The sequence below is a fragment of the Neophocaena asiaeorientalis genome, unplaced genomic scaffold, assembly GCF_003031525.2.
Source record: "Neophocaena asiaeorientalis asiaeorientalis breed wild unplaced genomic scaffold, Neophocaena_asiaeorientalis_V1.1 scaffold38, whole genome shotgun sequence".
NCBI lineage: Eukaryota > Metazoa > Chordata > Mammalia > Artiodactyla > Phocoenidae > Neophocaena > Neophocaena asiaeorientalis.
The window spans coordinates 318,557-340,250 of NW_020174556.1; the positions used below are offsets into that span (position 1 = coordinate 318,557).

General features: G+C 35.2%; 1 protein-coding gene across 1 annotated transcript in view; it reads left to right on the plus strand.

Annotated features, from left to right (window-relative positions):
* The first annotated feature begins 10,414 nt into the window (after positions 1 to 10,414).
* The window catches only part of RNF180 (ring finger protein 180), a 251,854-nt gene continuing 240,574 nt past the window's right edge, over positions 10,415 to 21,694 (plus strand). The window contains exon 1 of the mRNA XM_024757495.1: positions 10,415 to 10,549. Within this exon, the coding sequence (XP_024613263.1) occupies positions 10,415 to 10,549 (135 nt within the window). The remainder of the gene's footprint in view (positions 10,550 to 21,694) is intronic.

Genomic DNA, 21,694 nt, shown 5'->3' on the forward strand with positions numbered 1-21,694 from the left:
TTGCTCCTTCCACACTTTTATCAGTTTTACCTCTGTTGGCTTTTTGTTTATACCTTGTTCCAATTTTTAAGAAATATATAGGTAATTGTTAAGGGAGCTCCAGATTCTTTGGCCATTTCACCTTTGATTTTTCTTTCTTGTTCACTAGCATGATTTTTACCTTTTGAGAAATTTTGAACTCAGTATTTTTCACAGGATTTTATTCTATGAATTCTATAAAAGGAAAGACATACAATAAAACGTGGGCTTTCTAATAATGTCAAAATTGAGAAGACTGGCTTGGGTTTTATAGGTACTGTTCTAGACTGAATTGTCTGCAGATATGTTTTATCCTTCAAGAAAAGGGAAAAATGACCCTGAAGATAATTCAGAGATCAGCAGGACTGCCACTGCCTGCATAGGCCCGGAGCACACAGGTCCAGAGGGTAAATTTGTCTCCTCCTCAGTTTCAAAGTGGAGTCACCCTCTCAGTTTCAGCAGACCATGTCCCTCTACATGGCCTCAAGGGCAAAGCTGCCTCCCATGGCCAAGGGCTTGAGGCCACCCATTCCAGTGGGCAGAAGACAAAGCCACCACCATAGTGGGCCCCAGCAGGCAAAGCATTGAACCAAAGAGAATTATTGTTGAGCCTTAAGTCTAATGTAGTTTGCCTGCCTAGGTTTTGGACTTGCTTGGGACCTGTCACCCCTTCCTTTCTTTTTTCTGATTTCTCCCTTTTAGAATGGGAATGTCTATCCCATGCCTGTCTGACCATTTTATTTTGGAAGTACATAATTTTTCTGTTTTCACAGGTTCACAGCTTAGAGGAATTTTGCCTCAGGATGAATCATACCTCAAGTCTCAGCCGCACTTGATTTAGATGATACTTTGGACTTGGAGTAGATTCTGGAATGGGTTAAGACTTTTGAGACTGTTAGGATAGGGTGAATATATTTTGCATGTGAGAAGGACATGAATTTTGGGGACAAGAGGGAGGAATGTCATAGACTGAATTGTCTCCCTTCCAAATCCATATATTGAAGTCCTTACCCCCTATATGATGGTATTTGGAGATAGGGCCTTTAAGGTTTAATGAGCTCATAAGGGCGGGGCCCTAATCTAGTAGGACTGTTGTCCTTATAAGAAGAGGAAGAGACACCAGAAGTGCACATGCACAGAGGAAAGGCCATGTGAGGACATAGCAAGAAGGTGGCTGTCTGCAAGCTAGAAAGAAAGCCCTTACTAGAACCCAAAATTTCTGTCACCCTGATCTCAGAACTGATAAATTTCTATTGTTTAAGCTACCCTGTCTGTGGTATTGTGTTATGGCAGCCCAAGTAAACTAATACAGGTATCATACTGACAAGGTAGAAGTTTTTCTTACATTTGGAAAACCAATGTTAATGTCAGATTTCAAAGGAAAAACTATTTTCAATCATTTAAATAAACAAGACAAAAGTATACTTTCCCATTTGTTAATGAAATTAATAACTTTGAGTAGATAATGCTATTATATGTCAAAATAATTATATTTTTTAATTAAGACACTTTTAGAGCAGTTTTAGCTTTACAAGAATATTGCACAGAAAGTATAGAAAGCTCTCGTATACTCCCTCTCCCCTGTACAGTTTTTTCTATTATTAACCTCTTGTGTTAGTGTGATACACTTTTTACAGTTGATGATTGAATGTTGATGTATTATTTTTAAAGTCCATAGTTTACCTTAGGGTTCACTCTGTGTATAGTTCTATAGGTTTTAACAAATGTATAATGTCATGTACCCACCACTGTATTATAGTTCTACAGCCCTAAAATTCTCCTATGTTTTACCTATTCATTCTTCCCTCTCTCTGCCCAAATAATTGATATCGATATGTAAAGATGATAAAACTGCTGGAAAACACTAGCTTAAAATTTTCTTACTTTACTGTTACGGTAGAAAAGTTAGAATACTTCACATTCAAATTCTTTGGATGAAATACAGAAATATAAAAGTGTTGTCCCTATGTGAGAGATCTTTACTTTGGATTTTTGTATCTTGACCCATTTCCAATTGTGTAGGATTTGGATTCCAAACTCTTCTTTAGCATTTAACCAATTCTTTGGTCATGAAAGGAGCTGGGACTGTTTATCCACATATAAGCTGATCTTTGACATGCCACTTTTATAATGAGAGCGCAGCAGGGACACATTCCTACATCTTCCCCATTCTCCATTTTCCCCTTGGTGGTGGATAAGTAATCCCCCTATAAACAGAGGTAGGAAAATACATCTCTGATTCCTTCTGTCGATGGAATTCCTCGACTTCCATGTATCATAAACAGTTACAGTGTAACCAGGACCAGATGATGAAAATTGTTACTGTAGACATTGCTCTATGTTGAGAATTCTTTATGCACTCTTCTCAAACAGAGGCAATCATGGGGTTATGTTGATGAAATAAGATACATATAGAAAAATAAACATATCACAAGCATACAGCTTGATGAATTTTCACAAAGTGAGCACACCTATATAATGAGTGTCCAGACTGAGAAACTAATAGTACGTTAGAAATGAGCAATGTAGTTCTAAGAAGGTGGAAACATCTGCAGCCCAAAAAAGAAAAATGGTGTCATAGGCGCTTAATTTCTTTTTCACTTACTAAATCTTCCCAATCCTTATACCCCTTATTTCTTCTGTTGTGTTCTAAAGCGGAATAATATGAAAAACAGCATCATTGTCTCTGTTTTCTTCCTAATTTTCATGGAATGCTTTTAAAATTTTACCATCAGGTATTATAATTGCTAAGGTTTTCAGTAAGCCCTTTCTTTATCAGGTTAATGAAATTTCCTTCTGTTTCTAGGATGCTAAGTATTGCTGTCTTTTTATCATGACTAAATGTTGAACTTTACCAAAAGTTTTATTTTGCATCTTTTGAGATGGTCCTGTGTTTTTTTTCTTTTAATCTTACAGTTTGTAAAATTATTGAATAGGCCTTTTTTTTTTTTTCATTTTGAATCATCCTTGAATTCCTGAAAATAATCTTGTTTGGCTAAAATGTATTATTCTTTTACGTCACTGATGGATTCCATGACTAATATTTTATTTAGGATTTTATCATCTGTGTTCATAAATAGATTGGTATGTAATTTTCTTATACTCTCTTTGTGTAGTTTTATATCTCCTTGTCTAGTTAGTGTGTCAAGGTTATGTTTTATTTGCAGAGCTCATCTTCCTTTTATATTTTCTGGCCACCACAATTATATAAATTACAAAGATTATCCATTTCTTAAAGAATTGGTAAAATTTGCCAGTTAGATCATTTTTGCCTGGACCACCCCCCTATTTTTTATGAGTTTTGGAGAAGATATTTGAGGTCTATTTCAATTTTTAAAGTTTTCTTGGTTTATTCTTATTTTCTAATTTTAGATAAATTTTAGCAATTTATATTGTGTCCACTTCATCTCAAGTTTAAATCCATGAATAAAAAGAAGGTGAGCAAACGTTGGAGACCCAGGAGTGTAGAATTTGACCTGTGCCAAATGCTGACTTTTACCATAAAAAAGTTGTAAGTAGCAAAAGACAGATGAAGGAATGAAACGTCTTTGTATAGATTATAATTCCAGTAGTTGACTTTATAGAAAATTTCATAAATTGTTATAAATTTTGTTATAAATATATTTCTCCATGGGGACCCACCTATCCTTCTTAGATATTTTAAAGGATATTGGTGGAAAATAAGATTTTCATAGGCAACATTTTTGGGACAGCTGTTTTGCTGAACTGAAATAGCAGTTCTCAAAATGTGGGCCACACCCCCTGGTGGACCACAGAGAATCAGGTCAAACTATTCTTGGTAATACTAAGATGTGATTTGCCTTTTCTACTCTGTTAACATTTTCATTAATCATGGAAAAGCAGTAGAGAGTAAAACTTCTGGTCCTTTAGCAGAATCAAGGCAGTGGTGACAAACAGTATTAGTAGCCATTTTATTCTTCACTGCCATACACATGCAATTAAAAAAAAAAACCTGGGCTTCCCTGGTGACACAGTGGTTAAGAATCTGCCTGCCAATGCAGGGGCCACGGGTTCAAGCCCTGGTCCGGGAAGATCCCACATGCCGCAGAGCAACTAAGCCCATGTGCCACAACTACTGAGCCTGCTCTCTAGAGCCCGCAAGCCTAGAGCCTATGCTCCACAACAAGAGAAGCCACTGCAATGAGAAGCCCGCACGCCACAACCAAGGGTAGCCCTCACAGCAACTAGAGAAAGCCTGCACACAGCAACGAAGACCCAACACAGCCAAAAATAAATAAATATAAATTTATTAAAAAAAACCTGTTTATTGAAGCAGTAAATAGTATTGATTTTATTAAATCTTTACTCTTCAATACATATTTTTAATATTCCATGTGAAAAAAAATGGGAAGAATGCATAAAGCACTTCTGTAGTACACTGAATGCTGATGGTGGGTAGTCTTGAAGAAAAGCCCTTGTTCAGTTGTTTTAGTTGAGAGCTGAACTATCCACCTTTCCACAGCACACCATTTTTACTTGAATGACAAACTATGGTTATTCAGACATGGATATTTGGTGGTATTTGTTGCAAGTGATAAAATTTGAATTTTAAACAAAAATTAGCACTTTGAAAAACTTGTGTCCACTGCTATGAGCTTAACTACTGCCCGATAATTAAAGAAGTTTTGGCTGAGATTAGTGGTAATGTTAACAAATGTGACTTTTTTGATATTTTGTAATGAAATAGGTACAGTATTTGAGAGATATGCATAACTCAGCCAAGCGTTACTTTACATATAACAGCTGTGTTAAGGAAATACTAGAAAGTGACAGGAATATCAGGATAAGTAGTGAAGTATGGCAAGAGGAAATCTATGAGCAGGCAATATGGAGAAAATCAAGCAGATATTAGCAGCTAGCTTGGTCCGAGAGACCAAGCTTTGGCAGGAGCCAAGAAAGTTACCATAACAAAGACTGTGACATAGGTGGGAAGAACTAGGGCCCAAGGAAGCACCCCCTTTTAGAAAAACGCACGTATCTGATCTGATGAGAACTGGAGTAAGAGATGAGGAACAGGATTTGGAAGAAAAGCGGAAGACTACCTGATTTCTTAGACCTTATCAGTCTGTAAGTTGCACCACAGTCATATGAACAGTAATACCAGAATTTTATAGTTTGTTATTTGCATTTGTTGGCTCAGAACCCAGCACTCTCTGCAGAGTCCTTCCAAGTATTTCTGAGCATTGTGAGACATTCATATGTGTTCAGCAGTAAGTTCATTTTCATGTTGTTTTACTGTTTCCCAAGGTCACTCCTCTGTTTGCTTTGATAGTTCTCTAGTTGCTGCCCCCAGGTCCTCAGAGTGTTAAACCCATTTGGTGTATCTGCTCAAAATTGTTTAGACCCCAACAAAAAACAGGATTTTCAGTTGTTTACTTATACAGCTTCTTCTTTTCTAGAACCCATACTAGTGTCTAGGGAGCTGGAGTTAAGGATGGATTTGAGTTAGCGTCCGGCAACCAGGCTGTATTCAAATCAGTTCAAAGACTACCATTTTGTTAATAGGTTCATTTACCATGTTTGACGTCTTCTTTAAGCATAAATTCTCTGAAAGAAGCCACCTAAGATGTCCTATAAATATGTCACTGTAGTGTAGTCTCCAGTTCTCCTTTCAAGTTCAGATATGTATAAACACAGCTTTGTTTCTTCCCTTGGGCTCCTCACATCCCTTGCTAAAGGACTTCTATTTGCTTTACCCCACTGGTTAGGCAGGCATACTTAATAATTGGTATGGGAAAAATAATTTTTGTAAGTTGAGCTGCCAGATCTCGTTGATTTGATTTCAGCGAACACTTGTTGACTGTCATTTTGGTGCCAGGTACAATATTTGATTGTAAAAATGCAGGTTTGAATAGAACATGGTGCTTTTTAGGACCTCACCATTAAATTAATAGGACACATGCACACATATAAGTGTAATGCAACTTGACTAGTGCTACTGTAGAGGTACATGCAAAGTTCCATGGGAACACAGAAGAGGGAGGAAGTGTAGTTTTCTGGGGAGCATCTGTAAAAGAAAATTTTGAGCTCGGCCTTAAAGGATGAAAAGTATTTCTTAAATAAGTCAAAGGAAAAGGAAGTGATATTACAGGAAGAGAGAACAGCAAATTTGAAAGTGGGAAAACAGAAAAAGGTATTTTTAGGGAAATGCACAAAGATCTGCATAGTATTGGTGTGGAGTGTTCATGGAGGGGACACCAAGACTTGAGAGCTAGTTAGGAGTTGGATTTTAAAAGTGTATAGGGCCTTTTTGATTTTTAAAGGGGAAAGACTAAATGATCTTTTTATTCTCTTTGTAGAAGACATTGCAAAGTTGTCATATGAAGAGGCAATCAAAACATGCAGCTAAAAATATAGTGAAAAAATATAGAGGATTATACAAGTATGTCAATACAGTTAATTGGTAAAAAATATTATGACTTTTTAAAATATTGAGTTTTTAATATATGCGGTAAAAGGGTTTTTTTAACTTTTTACTTTGAAATAGTTGTAGATTCAGTTGTGAATTGTGAATTACAGATTCATGGAGCAATCCTGTATACCCTTCAAACAATCTACTTTATTCAGATTTCACCAGTTACATGTACTCATGTGTGTGTGTATTTAGTTATATGCGATTTTATCACATGTGTAGGTTCATGTGAGCAACACCACAATCAGATACAGAACAGTTCCATCGCAAGAATCCCTTGTGCTACCTAAAGGCCCTCTTTTGACATCTTAAAAAGCTTAGACTGTACGTTTTTTTAAATTAAAGTATAGTTGATTTACAATGTTATATTAGTTTCAGATGTACAACATAGTGATTCAGTATTTTTACAGATTATACTTTATTTAAAGTTATTACGAAATAATGGCCATATTTCCCTGTGCTGTACAGCATATCCCTTGTTGCTTATCTATTTTATACATAGTGGTTCATAGCTCTTAATCCCATACCCCTATCTTGCCCCTCTCCTTTTCCCTCTCCACACTGTAACCACTAGTTTGTTCTCTATACCTGTGGGTCTGTTTCTATTTTATTATATACATTTATCTGTTTTATTTTTTAGATTCCGCATATAAGTGGTAGCATATTTGTCTTTCTCTGTCTGACCTATTCCACTAAGCTTAATACTCTCCGGGTTTATCCATGTTGTTGCAAATGGAGCTTAGATTGTATTCTGTCCCTCAGAGTGTGATCTTCAGATCACCTGTTACAGAATCACCTAGTTGCTTGTTAAATACGCAGAATCGCACCCTAGGAACATTGAATTAGAATTCCTGGGACTGTGGCCCTGTGACATACGTTTAAATAAACTCCCCAGGTGCTTCTTATACCATACCTATGAGGACATGAATGTGAGCTGACCTCTGAATGATGAGAATAGAGCCAACCATACAGAGACCTGGGGTGAGGAGGTCTAGACAGGTGCTATCCAGTAGGAGTATAATACAAGCCAGATATGTAATTTAAAAATTTACAGTAGCCACATTCAAAAAGTAAAAGGAAACATGAAATTAATTTTTACAATTATATTTTATTTAACTCAGATATATTAAAAATTTGATTTCAACATGAAATAAATATGAAAACTATTAAGATATTTAACATTCTTTTTTTCTGCACAATATTCAAAATTCAGTGTATATTTTACCCTTACTGTGCATCTCAGTTCAGATTAGCCACATTTCGAGTGCTTAATAACACATCTAACAAGTGGCTACCGTACAGGGTAGACAGAGCGAACAGCCACTACAAAGGCCCTAAAGGAGATTCATGTAGAGATAGCATTTGACATTCGGAATTTGAAAATATCGGTCTTAGAGCTTTGAAATAAGATCAAACTAGATGTATAGATTTAAAAATCATTGCCATAAAAGAGTTGTCACACAGAGTATAATTCTCAGTGAAAACTTATTAGAATCACCAATAGAGCTTTTTCTAACTACATGCTTGCACTCCAAGAGGGCGTGGAACCACCCTGAGGAGAGGGGAGAAGTGGGGAGGTGTGTATGGATCTCAGGGAAGGGGAGAACATAGGCGAATATGGAATTTCTCCTTTGTTGATTCCGATGTTATCCCTCCCTGCAATCCCCATTCCTGGTTGAGAACCATTGGTGTTTAAAAGGGAGATGAGGATAGAAGATGTTAGGAAGACTACTGAGAGATGAAAGGAGTGCTAATGAAGCTAAGGAGGGTAGCATCAACAATGATGAAAGCAGGGGGAGGTCAGGACACTTGCAAATTAAGATATTATTGATGACCATTGAGGACAAAGCTTAAGTAGAGTGGCAACTGGGCTAAGGATGGGTTCTGAAGATGTCAGTGGAGACTGAACTGCTGCCTAGCACCTGAAGGTCAGACAGAGCTAGATAGGTTGCAAGAGGGGCATACTGTGCTCTTTCAGGCAGAATTCTTCAAATCCTTCCTTTAAATTTGGTTAAAGTCCATCTATGTTCCCGCTCTTGTCCCTTCGGCTGTTATATCTTAGTTAATTGTTTGTGTATTAACACAGCCTGTCCTCACCCTGACCACAGTATAGAATCACCTGGGGAACTTTTTAATAGAAAGTACCCATTCCTAACTCCCTCCCAATTTCAGAATAAGTCAAAATTTCTAAGAGTGGGGCCTGGCCTAGACATCACTATTTTGTAAAGCTTCTCAAGTTATTCTAATGAGCTAGGGTAGAAAACTGTTGATCTGTAGCATAGTGAGGTCTGTGACAGAAAATAAGTTTTACTCATCTTTGTGCCCCCAGAGTTTGACTCGTTGTGGGGCATATGGTTAGCTCTCAGTAAATGTTTGTTGAATAAATGAAATATTAAAGATCTAACAAATGAGGGAATGTGGCCAGGGAGCTAGGTAGGCCCTTGTGGACAGCTTAATAAATTAACATTTCTTTTCTTTATAATGAGTAGTTACCAGGCAGGTTATTAAATACACTGCACCTATTTTGGAATCCTTATTAGTATGAAACTGTTTTCCAAAATTGGTCTGAATCACAATACTGACATAAAATCTCAAGTATAAAAATAGACTAAAAAAATGGTAGGGTTATTATCTAAGTCTTTGCACATAGCACAAGATGTAGTATAGTTAACTGTTCCACTGAATACAATATACAAGAGAAATTAATGCATTTAGGATACAGGATTTTTCCCATTAATTTGAAGTAATTTTTTTTTTATTGGAGTACAGTTGCTTTACAATGTTGTGTTAGTTTCTACTGTACAGCAAAGCGAGTCAGCTATACGTATACATATATCCCCTCCTTTTTGGATTTCCTTCCCATTTAGGTCATCGCAGAGCATTGAGTAGAGTTCCCTGTGCTATACAGTAGGTTCTCATTAGTTATCTATTTTATACATAGTATCAATAGTGTATATATGTCAATCCCCATCTCCCAATTCATCCCACCCCCCTTTACCCCTTGGTGTTCATACATTTGTTCTCTACATCTGTGTCTGTATTTCTGCTTTGCAAATAAGATCACCTATACCATTTTTTTAGATTCCACATATATGCGTTAGTAAATGATATTTGTTTTTCTCTTTATGACTTACTTCACTCTGTATGACAGTCTCTAGGTCCATCCACGTCTCTACAAATGACCAGATTTCGTTTCTTTTAATGGCTGAGTAATATTCCATTGTGCATATGTACACATCTTCCTTATCCATTCCTCTGTTGATGGACATTTAGGTTGCTTCCGTGTCCTGCCTATTATGAATAGTACTGCAGTGAACATTGGGGTGCATATGTCTTTTTGAATTATGGTCTTCTCTGGGTATATGACCAGTAGGAGGATTGCTGGGTCATATGGTAGTTCTATTTTTAGTTTCTTAAGGAACTTCCATACTGTTCTCCATAGTGGTTGTATCAATTTACATTCCCACCAACAGTGCAAGAGGGTTCCCTTTTCTCCAGAATGATGGCCATTCTGACCCGTGTGAAGTAATTACTTCTAATTTTCACAGAATTAACTACAACTCAGTAAATCCTGTTATATTTAAAATTTAATGCTTTGGCTATTCAAAACATCCTATTTGTAAGAATATTTATAGTTCTTTGTTATGAGTTTTAAATACTGGAGTAACTTATTTAACTGTTCTTACCTTTTACCACTGTTAGTGAGAACAGATGGAAAGAAATAGACAAAATGTTCTGCAAAAATAAAAGAAGCTGGTAGTCACTAATATAATGCATCATTGTCAGAATTAATCCTCGATATAGTTTATAGAGCACCCCTAGCCTAAGACTAGTAGGTACCTCAATAAATGATAATTCTCTTCCTTCTGGTCCTCATGTAGCTAATGCTGTTCAAAGGGTTTAGAAAATCAAGTTTAATCTGACACGGTTTAACATTCTAAAAATGCATTAATTTTCCCACAGATGAAGAGAAGTAAAGAATTGATAACTAAGAATCATAATCAAGAAGAAATAAGTATTCTTCGTTGTTGGAAATGTAGAAAATGCATAGCAGGTTCTGGTTGTTTCATGGAATGTCTTGAGAATCAAGTGACTAAGGTGAGTATTGCTAACTGTATAATCATCAAATAATTTCCTAGTATAGAAATGCTGGGGGCACACCTACACATGTACACATATCCCTCCACACCTGACTTAGCTTTTACCTTATTTTACCTGATCCACTGAAAACATTTCAAAGTGGTATTCGAAAGGCATCCCACCTTCCACAGTTACAATTAAGTTTACCTCTAGCTGCTGACATTAACATGACGTTAAAGTTTTAAGTGCAGGATCACAAACATAGGTTGAAGATAATAGTCTATGTTTATTTTATCCCCACCATGAGTGAACCTTAGTCATCACCACACAATTAATTCAAGATCATATTAAAAAATAGAAAACCTATTTTTATATGTATATAAAAATGTATACATTATATAAACATATATATATTCATATTATATATATAGTATTCAGTATGGGCCTAAAAGGGAAAGTTCATGTATAATTTAAAAGTCAATAGAAAAACCTGAATAATATTTAAAAGCATTTAATTGGTTGTCCTGGGAAAAGTAAATGTTTTTAAAAAAACAGATAAAATCCCTAAACTTCTCTAAGAGCAATATGCAAGAGGCAGTATCAAAGAGGTCCAAACTAGATAGTAATCCATGCACTTTACAGGGAATTCTCAATTCAGCAGAGAGAGTGGATGTAATTGTTTTCTTCCCCTGCTTTGAGAGACTGTTTTGTTTAAGTTTTTCCTCAGCCACATTTGATCATGATTATTTCATATCCACTCTAACAGATTAGCCAGCTTGAACTGATAATAGCGGAAGACTTTGACTGCATACTTACTACATGTCAGCTACTTTTTTTTTTAACATTTTTTAAAAACTGAAAAAACAATTGGAGGAAAAAATCTTTTCATGCTGAGTATTTTATTGGGTGTAATTTATAGAGTAAAAAAAAAAAAGTATACAGCTTGATAAATTTTTTTCAGCCCTGCTACGAATCAGATCAAGATATACAATATTTTCATCACCCCAGAAAGTTGTTTTGCCCTTTTCCAGGCAATACTCGCCTCTCACAAGACAACCACTATATTGATGTCTATCACCATAGACTAGTTTTGCTTGTTCCTGACCTTCATTCTAATGGAATCATATAGCATATACTCTTTTGCACCTGACTTAATTTGCTCAGCATAATGTTTTAAAGGCTCATTTATATTTTGTGTTATGTATTTTGCTTCCTCTTTCCTGAGTAGTATGCCGTTTATGAATATACCACAATTTATCATTTTTTTCTGCTGATGGACATTTGAATTTCTAGTTTTGGGTTATGAATAAAACTGCTATCAGTATTCTTGTAAAAGACTTTATGTGTTTGTGTTTTGTTATTTCTTTTTGATATATACATAGGAATGAATTTGGGGGGGTCATAGAGTAGGTGTATTTTAAGTTTTTAAGAAGCTGCTAGTAGTTTTCCAAAGTGAATGTTCACTTCCAGCAACAGTGATGAGAATTCCAGTTGCTCTACACCTTTTGTCTTCAAGTGGTATTTTCAGATTTTGTAACTTGAGACATTCCGGTAGATGTATAGTGGTATATCATTATAGTTTTAATTTGTTTTTTTCCTAGTGATAATGATGTCCAGTACCTTTTTTTATGCTTATTAGGTAGGCATTGTTTTGAATGTTTTATATTATTCATTCCTTATAGTATAAGGATAGAAGGATAGATTATCTTGAAGGAGATAATCTATCATCTCAATTTTATAGATAAGGGAACTGAGGCACAGAAGATTAAATAAATTGCCTCAGATTACACTTTTACCAGCAGTGCAGTTACAGTTGAACCTGACACTGAGGGTCCTGAGCTTGTGCACCTCACCCCACACTCTCTTTACTGCCTTTGCTCCTCCATCAGGGTATTATGCAATGTCACACCTTCTCAATAAGCAAGAGAAGTTCAAACACTGCTCTAGGATGTAATGGGATAGGTTGTAGAAGAGAGTGATACAAGATTGAAAAATCATTCTGGTCCTCTAGGAGCTTTAAACTGTAGTTAAAAATAGGCCAAGCAGTGTAGCCTGATTTGATAAGTACTCTAACAGAGGAATGTAAGCAAATGTTGCCTGGGCTAGTCACAGAGGTTTCCCAAAGGAGATTGTGAAATCTATGTATGTATTTTTTTTTACAGATTTTTAAGTATAATTTGTAAACCATAAAATTTATTTATTGTAAGAATACAATTCAATGATAACAGTTTTAAAATCTTTCTCTTACCTCAGAAAGTTTTCTTAGACCCATTTGCCCTGTTTCCAAGCCCAGCCTTGGGCAACCACTGATTTGCTTTCTGTCACTATAGTTTTATATATAAAATAAAATGTTTATGTATATACATAATAAAATATATATGTATAATTATTGAAACTAACTTATAAAATAAAAATATATTTATTAAAAATAATAGATATAAAATGCATATTTACATAAATATATTATTTAAATATTTTTATATTTATATAAAATAATGTATATAAAGGTATATATAATATGCATATAAAATAAAACATACATATATAAAACCTGTTAAAAACCTGCCTGAGGAATAATTCAATATCATTGTTAAGTCTAGGGGGAAGGAGGAGTATACAATTAGAGAGGGATCCTGAGGGGGCTTCTAAAGTAGTGGTAATGTTGTACTTATTAAGCTGGGTGGTGGGTGTATTGGTATTTGCTTCTCTTTAAGTATTTCTTTGAACTATACAAACATATTTTACATTTATAAATACATGCATTTTATATAAATATTAAAGATGAACTTAGAAGCATCTGTTTTAATTAAAGGAAACAAAATATTGTAATCTAAAAGTAATCTATCAGATGCTATGATGAAAGAATGCTAAATTTATCACCTATCAAATCATCTTAATTTATTACCTATATAACAATATAATTTAAAATGTATCTGTGTATAAAATAAGTGTTTTTCTTGTTTCTGGAAGCGTTTTGTCTACTTTCTATAAATGAAATCACAACATAGGTGGGTATTCTTCTGGGAATTGCTGCTTTTACTTAATATCAGCATGTAGTGCAGCTCCAGTTTTTCACTTTTGTGTAGTATTCCAGTGTATTAACATATCACAATTTATAATTCACTCTACCATTGAGTTAAATCTAGTTGTTTTGCTCTTACAAGCCATGCTACTTGTCCATATCTTGACAGACATAGGCAGGAGTATATTACTGGAAATGGAGTTGTATGTTGCAGGATATGTGATTCTTCACCTTTACTGGGCAATGCTAAGTTGTTTTCAAGTGACAGTCCCATGAGCAGCAGTTAAACATTGCTGTGATTCCACATCTTTGCCAACATTTAACATCTTTTCATTGTTTAAGGCTGTTTGTGTTTTCTGTGAAATGTCTTTTTGTCCTTACCTGTTTTTCTATTATGTAGCTTTGAGTTTTGGAAGCTCTTTATGTACTCTGAATACTAATTATTTGTTGGTTATTATATTGCAAATATCTTTTGCCAGTTTATATAACTTGTATTTCACTCTTTGTGGTATCTTTTGATGAACAGAATTTGTAAAATAATATAGATAAATTTATTAATCATCTCCTTTATGTTCTGTACTTTTTGTTTAAGAAATTCTTCAGTACCCTGAGAAGATTTTTTCCTTTCCTTCTACTGAATACCAAAGTTGAGATAGGCAACTTTCCTTCTTTGTCCTTCTGAGCAACAGGTTTATTTCTCATTCACCCTTATACTGATATTATAACCCAGCTTTATGTAGGAGTTCCCTCTTATAGTCTCCTGACCCTGAGCAAACCCTGGACTTTGTCTCCTGTCTTCCTCACCCCATGCGGGTGTGAAATGGCCCTCAGAAGAACATAAAGGATCAGGAAACTGAGGAAATAGCATCCACAGCTGTTGGCTCCAGAACCACACTTGTTTAGCCCTGACCAATGCCAGGAAATGGAAGTCTCACACGCTGCCCCTTAGTCCCCACAGAACTAGGAACTGGACACTGGAATCACTAACTTTTGCCGCAGACTAACTAAGTACCTTCAAAACCAAGCTTGCTAGAAGAAACAGCACAAATATACTCGTCACTTCTGCTTTCATAATATTGAACAGTGTATCAGCTTGGGGAAAGCTAGGTCATGTGTGGAACTTGAGCTGTAAGGGAATCTGGGACATTTGAGCTTTAGTTTTCCAGCCACTGGCATATGGTAAGGCATGTGACTGGGAATTTAGAATGGAATTTTGAGACAGTCTACAATGTCCACAGGGACAAAAGGGGACTCCTACTCTACCTTCAGGCCTGAGATACATGAAATGTGGGCCAGAACCAAAACCAAAAGCAAAAAATAACAATGAAAATCCTAAAACCAGAAAATAACAAAATTGGTCTCCGTTTGTGAAGTCTGGCGGGGTGGGTGTTGCGTCAGACGTGATGTCCTCCGCTTTCACTTCTTAGTCCGTTTTGACACAGTTTGGGGCATGTCAAGTTTATGTGGCCTAAAAGGACATTTAAAAAGAGATTTCTGGCAGGCTGCTGGTTCTATGGTTATGGGATTCAGAGCAGAGATCTGAACTGAAAGTGTGGATTTGGGAGTCATCAGCATTTAAGTGGTGAGTCAAGCCGTGACAGTAGATGAGATCACCATGCAGAGTGTGAATGGAGTGAGAAAGAAGAGGGCCTAGGAACATTTAGGGGATGGACAGGAAAAAAAAATCACAAAGTAGGAAAAAAAGAGTAGTAAGAAAGATAGGATTGAAAATCAGGATACGGTGTTATGGAAGTCAAGGGATGAATATCTTCCAGAAGGAGGAATTCGTTAGTAATATTGAACGTTGTAGCGAGACATAGAAGACCAGATACTGCCTTTAATGTGCAGGTTGTACACTGCATAATTCTAGAGGGTGCTAATCTGTGAAAAGTGCCCCCAGATTTGTACAGAAATGGCATACAAACTGCATGGCCAAATGTAGAGACTCTGAATGAGAATTAAAAGTATGCTTTGGTTTTAGCAAGGAGGAAATCATTGGTCAATGTTCATTGTAGCTGTGAGTCCTAACCACCGAAGTGACTGTATCTGGAGATAGGTCTTTAGGAGGTTTCTAAGGGTAAATCAGGTTATAAGGATGGGGCCTTAATCCAGTAAGAAGAAGAGAGAGAGAAATCTCTTTTCTCTCTTACAAGAAGGGGAAGAGAGAGATCTCTTTCTCTCTTTACCATGTGAGGATACAGCAAGAAGGCAGCTATCTGCAAATTAAGAGGAGAGCTCTCACCAGTACCTGAACATGCTGGCACTTTGATCATAGACTTCCAGCCTCCAGGACTGTGAAGAATAAATGTCTGTTGTCTAAGCCATCCAGTCTGTGGTATTTTGTTATGCCAGCTCAGATCAACTAAGATATGACAGGCACTGGAAATTCAATGAAGAGCAGAAGATAAGTGTTCTGTCCTTGTGAAACTTTCAGGATAGTGTTCAGTCATAAATATTAAATTATTAGCTGTTTAAGTGGAAAAAAAGGAAACGTATAGGGAGCCATAAAGATAGGACATGGACATAGGATTGTTGTTGTAAGCGGGAGGCTTTTCTGAGGAAACAACTTGTGTAGAGATACGGTGGATGAGTAGCTAGGACAGTACAAGACAGAGGACCTTCCAAGCTTTGGGGCCAGCATATTCAAAGGCCCTGTGGTGGAAAGAATGTGATGTATCTCCATGGAACTAGAAGATTTCTATGATTGGAGGGCAGAGATCGAGAGAGAGTTTGGCCAGATCTGAGGCTAGAAAGATGGGTGTTGGTTAGATCATCTATGGTCTTGCAAGACAAATTAAGGACTTTGATCTTTTTCCTAAAAGCTGGAAAGTCAGTGAAAAGGAGTGACATGACCATTGAATTTTTAAAAAATTATTTTGGCAATTTTGAAAGCGTGATATTAGAAAGGTAGCAAGAATACGTGCAGGGAATGGTCTGCCTTTAAATGAGGCTTTCAGTTTCTTTTTTATTCGTTCTGACTTTTGAGTAAAGAAAATTTTCACCCTTGAAGTATGTTCTTAACCTACAATAGTAAAACCAGGCAGTCCAATAGGATTTGGTTCGTTTATATTTATAACCCTTTAAACAATTAATAATGTTAATCTAAATGACATTTTTAATTACCTGATCTTTTTCCCTGTAGTGTTTATAGCTGATAGCTGCAAATATTTAAATAAACTATATTAAATAATATAGTTGGCTAACTTTTAATGTGTTAGCTAACGGAATGTTATTACTAACATTGGAAATGTGTTAGTGTTAAACATTTTTCAAAAATTATATAATAATATTACGTCACCTTTTTACATTTAAACTGTTCTGTTCAATTAAAACTCTTAATCATTAAATGATAAAAAGATAACGCATACAGTTTGTAATTTTAATATTAAAGAAGTTCTCTTTGTACACAGTAACTGAAAACATTCCCTACCCTTCAAGAAAAAGCAATATCAATAACAATGCGTTAGCTCCCCCTACTGCTCGAACAAAAGATTTCATTTACAAAATATTTTGTCAACATTTTTCTGACAGTATTAAGTGAAACTGGCTGTTAGTTACTTGTCTTCCTTCACTTCCTCCTTTGCCCACATGATAAACTTGAGACACAAAAATCTGTCGATTAAGGTTTTAAAAATCCTAATAATATAGTTTTTCTAATTTTCAGTTTATTTTTTCCCAAGGAGATAACCTGACGCCACTACTTTAAAGCCTTTAAATTCCTCAAATGAGGTTGCTTCGTTTAATCACTTATCTTAAAATACATCCATTAAAACTTGTTTTATCACATATATTTGTGTGATTTTTAAAAAAATTAAGTGACTGTAGACTTTATAGTTTGATGTCTTATTTTACGTGTAAAATTAAATTGGAAGTAAATATCATGAATATCATATATATTTATGTTTCTAAGACAGTGTGTGTAATTACAGTTGAAGTAGTTGGCAGTCTCATTTATAACTGAGGGCTCTGTGTTTATCCTGGTTTTCTTTGTTTGCCATATCTAATTTTCAGAAAGGGAAACAACACTATACACTCTTAACCCAGCCTTTTATGCTCCTTCCACCAGTATCAATTGCTATAACTGATTTTTGTCTTTTTTGTTGGCATGAGAGAGTGCTTTAACTTTTAAATATTTAGAGAAAAATATGTGCTTGCTTTATGTTAATAGTTCTCAAATCAGGGAGATTGGTTTGGGAGCTGCATATCAGAATCAACTGGGATTTTTTCTAAACCTACCTTTCTTCTGTATGTTAGTACATTGTTTTTGGTTAATTTAAAAGTAAGTTATGCTTCCAATTTTTGTTTGCTTTGTTTTGCTTTTTTTGTAATCCTCTGGAAGAATAGTAGTATCACACCTTAAAACATACTCAGGCTAAAGATGTAAGAAAGATGATTGCCCTAAAAAAGATAGTATTGATTTGGTATAGGAAGTAACAGTGGAAGCTTAGTGACTTCAGTTCTGAAGCCAGACTGCCTGGATGGAAATCCTTCCTTTGCTACTTACTGTGTGACGTTGGACAAGTTACATAAAAGTTACTTTCTCTTGGTTCAGTTTCCTTATTTGTAAAATAATAAAACCTTTCAAAGAGTGCCTGGGCTGTAGTAGCACAGTACAAATGCTTGTTACCTAGTAAAAATAAGAAGAATAGGTACATTGTAAAATTTCCTTTATATACCTAGATATATGACTCCAATGTTTTTTCTCATAGGAATGTTCATAAAACATCTCTAGAATTTATAACAGATAGTGGTTTCTTAGTACAGTGATCAATCTTATGTGACTAAATATCATGATCACTTTATCTGATTAAATGAAATAATGGAATATGCACAATGAAATAGTAAAATGAGATAATACGTGTTAAGGTAAAACACAGTCCCTGGCATATAAATAAGTTTCTTTACTCCCTTTATATGGTCAACACTGTGTCTAGTAATGACCCAATACATCTTGATAGATTGATTGCTATTAACTTACTTTGACATAATATTCTATTCTTTATACCAGTGTAGAAATATTTATTTATTTAGCTCATGGATAGACAGAACCTTGAAAAGTCCAAAAAAATTTCGGATCTAATAGTGAAGTAAAGAAGGCTGTATTTGTCAATTCCACTTTGTATTCTCTACGAGAGCCTTTTTAAGAATTCATTAGTTATACTCATCTGCATAACTCTCAGCTCCTAATGGAAGGGGCTAATGTGTACAGGTACTGATGTTTACAAGATTAATTCTGTTCTTCAAAAAGTAAATTTAGGTAAAATTACACTGCTCACTTTTAGGGTTAGTTTTATTAGGGTATAATTTTTTTTTTTTGGCTGCATTGGGTCTTCGTTGCTGTGCATGGGCTTTCCCTAGTTGCAGTGAGCGGGGGCTACTCTTTGTTGCGGCACGTGGGCTTCTCATTATGGTGGCTTCTCGTTGCGGAGCAGGGCTCTAGGTGTGCGGGCTTCAGTAGTTGTGGCTTGCGGGCTCAGTAGTTGTGGCTTGCGGGCTGTAGAGCACATGTTCAGTAGTTGTGGTGCATGGGCTTAGTTGCTCCGCGACATGTGGGATCCTCCCAGACCAGGACTTGAACCCGTGTCCCCTGCTTTGGCAGGCGGATTATTAACCACTGCGCCACCAGGGAAGCCCAAAGGTATAATTTATATGTAATGAAATACACATTTCAGTGAGCTTTGACAAATGTATATGTACTCGTGTACCTGCCACCATTGTCAAGAGGTAACAACATTTGGTCTTTTCTAGAGTTTCTTACATATGTAATCATAGAGCATATATTCTTTTATGTCTGGCTTTTTATGCTCAGCATAGTGTTTTTGAAATTGATTCATATTGTTGCATATATCAGTAGTCCATTCCTTTTTATTACTGAGTATTACTTCATTGTATACATTTCACAGTTGTTTATCTACTGTATGGATGCTGTAGTTGTTGATGGACATTTTAGGTGTTTGCAGTTTTGAGCTACAAATCTTTATGTGGACCTATATTTTTATTTTTCTTGGTTACTACTAGGGATTGCTTAGTTCTATGATAAGTGTGGGCATAGCTTTTTAAGAAACTGACAAACTGTTTTCTAAAATGACTATATCATTTTGCATTCCCACTGAAAACATGAGTTTCAGTTGCTCTATGTCTTTGTCTGTACTGATATTTTCAGTTCTTTTTGCTTTTTTCTTTCCCTTTTTTTCTTTTCTTTTTTCCATTTTAGCTCTTGTAATAAATATGTAATGTTGTCTCATTATAGTTTGAATTTGCCTTTCTCCAGTGACTGTTATGCCTCTTTTCATGTGATTATCGGACATTAGTATATCTTCTTTTGTGAAATGTCTGTTGAAATTTTATAATCATTTTTTAAATTGTATTTTCTTTGTATTTAGTTGTAAGAGTTCTTTATATATTCTGGCTAAAATGTTCTTGTCAGATACAGGTTTTGCAAAAATTTTCTTCTAGTCTGTGGTTTCTGTCTTCATTTTCTTAGTGATGACTTTCAAAGAGTAGATGGTTTTAATTTTGATGAAATCCAGTTTATCAGTTTTTTCCTTTATGGGTAATGTTTTTGTGTCCTGAGACTACTTTGCCTATCCCCAGGTTTCAAAGATTTTTTTCCTGTTCTAGACATTTTGTGGTTATGGCTTTTACTTTTAGGATCCTGATCCATTTTGATTTGTTTTTCATGTGTGTGGTAAGCATTTTTATTATTTTTGTTATTATTTTTTTACTTCATATGGCTATTCAGTTGTTCCAGCACCAATTATTGAAAAGTCTATCTTTTCTCATTATCTTGGCATATTTACCAAAAAACAATTGACTAAATTTATATGCAGATCTATTTTTTTGCTCTATTCCATTGATCTTATAAGTGTTAAAATCAGATAGTGTATGTCCTCTACATTTCTTTTTCTGTTGCAAGACTTTTCAGGATGTTTTAGGTCATTTTGCATTTTTTACATAAATTTTACAATGTATTTATCAATTTCTATAAATAATCCTGCTGGGATTTTGAGTGGGTTGTATTGAATCTATACGTTAATATAGAAGCAATTGACATCTTAAAAATATCAAACTTTCCATTCTATGAACATGGTATATATATCTTGGTCTTATTAGGTCTTTAATTTTTCTGTATAGTGTTTTGTAGTTTTCAGTGGACAAGTCATGTATATATTGTGTCAAGTTTATACCTAAGTAGTTCATGTTTTCTTGGTACTATATTCAGTGATATTTTTTAAATGTTTACTTTCCCATCGTTTGTTGTTACAGAAGTGCGGTACACAGAAATTTGTATATTGACATTCTATACTGAAACTGTGCTTATTAATTTAACAGTTTTTATGGTGAATTTCTTAGTATTTTCTTTATGTTGTGTTGTCTGTGAAAAAGTTATTTTTTAAAATTATGCTAAAATACACATAACATAACTAGTACACTTACAATGCTGTGCAACCATCATCACGATCTAGTTCCAGAACATTCTCATCACCCCATGTGGAAAGTCCATGCTCATTAAGCAGTCATTGCCCATTTCCACCTCCCCCAAACCCCTGGCAATTACTAATATGCTTCCTGTCTCTATGGATTTACTGATTCTGGATATTTAATACAAAGGGAATCACACAATATACAGCCTTTTAGTCTGGCTTCTTTCACCCAGCATAGTGTTTTCAAGGTTTATCCATGTTATAGCATGTATCAGTATTTTATCCCTTTTTATGACTGCACATTATTTCATCATAGGGATCTACCACATATTGTTTATACATTTATAAGTTGATGGACATTTGAGTTGTTCCCACCTTTTGACTATTTTCAGTAGTGTTGCTATGAACATTTTTATACAAGTTTTTGTTCGAACACCTGTTTTTTTATTATTTTGGGTATACACCCAGGAGTAGAATTCTTAAGCCAGTTGGTAATTCAATGTTTAACTTATTGAGGAACCACAAAACTATTTTCCACAGTGGCTGCACCATTTACATTCCCATCATAAATGTACAGTGGGTCCAATTTCTCCACATCCTTACCAACCCTTATTTTCTGTTTATTTCATTATTTTTATTTTTTATTATAGCCATCCTAAGTGGGTGTGAAGATGTATCTTGTCGTTTTGTTGATTTCTAATCTGTATGTCTTTTATT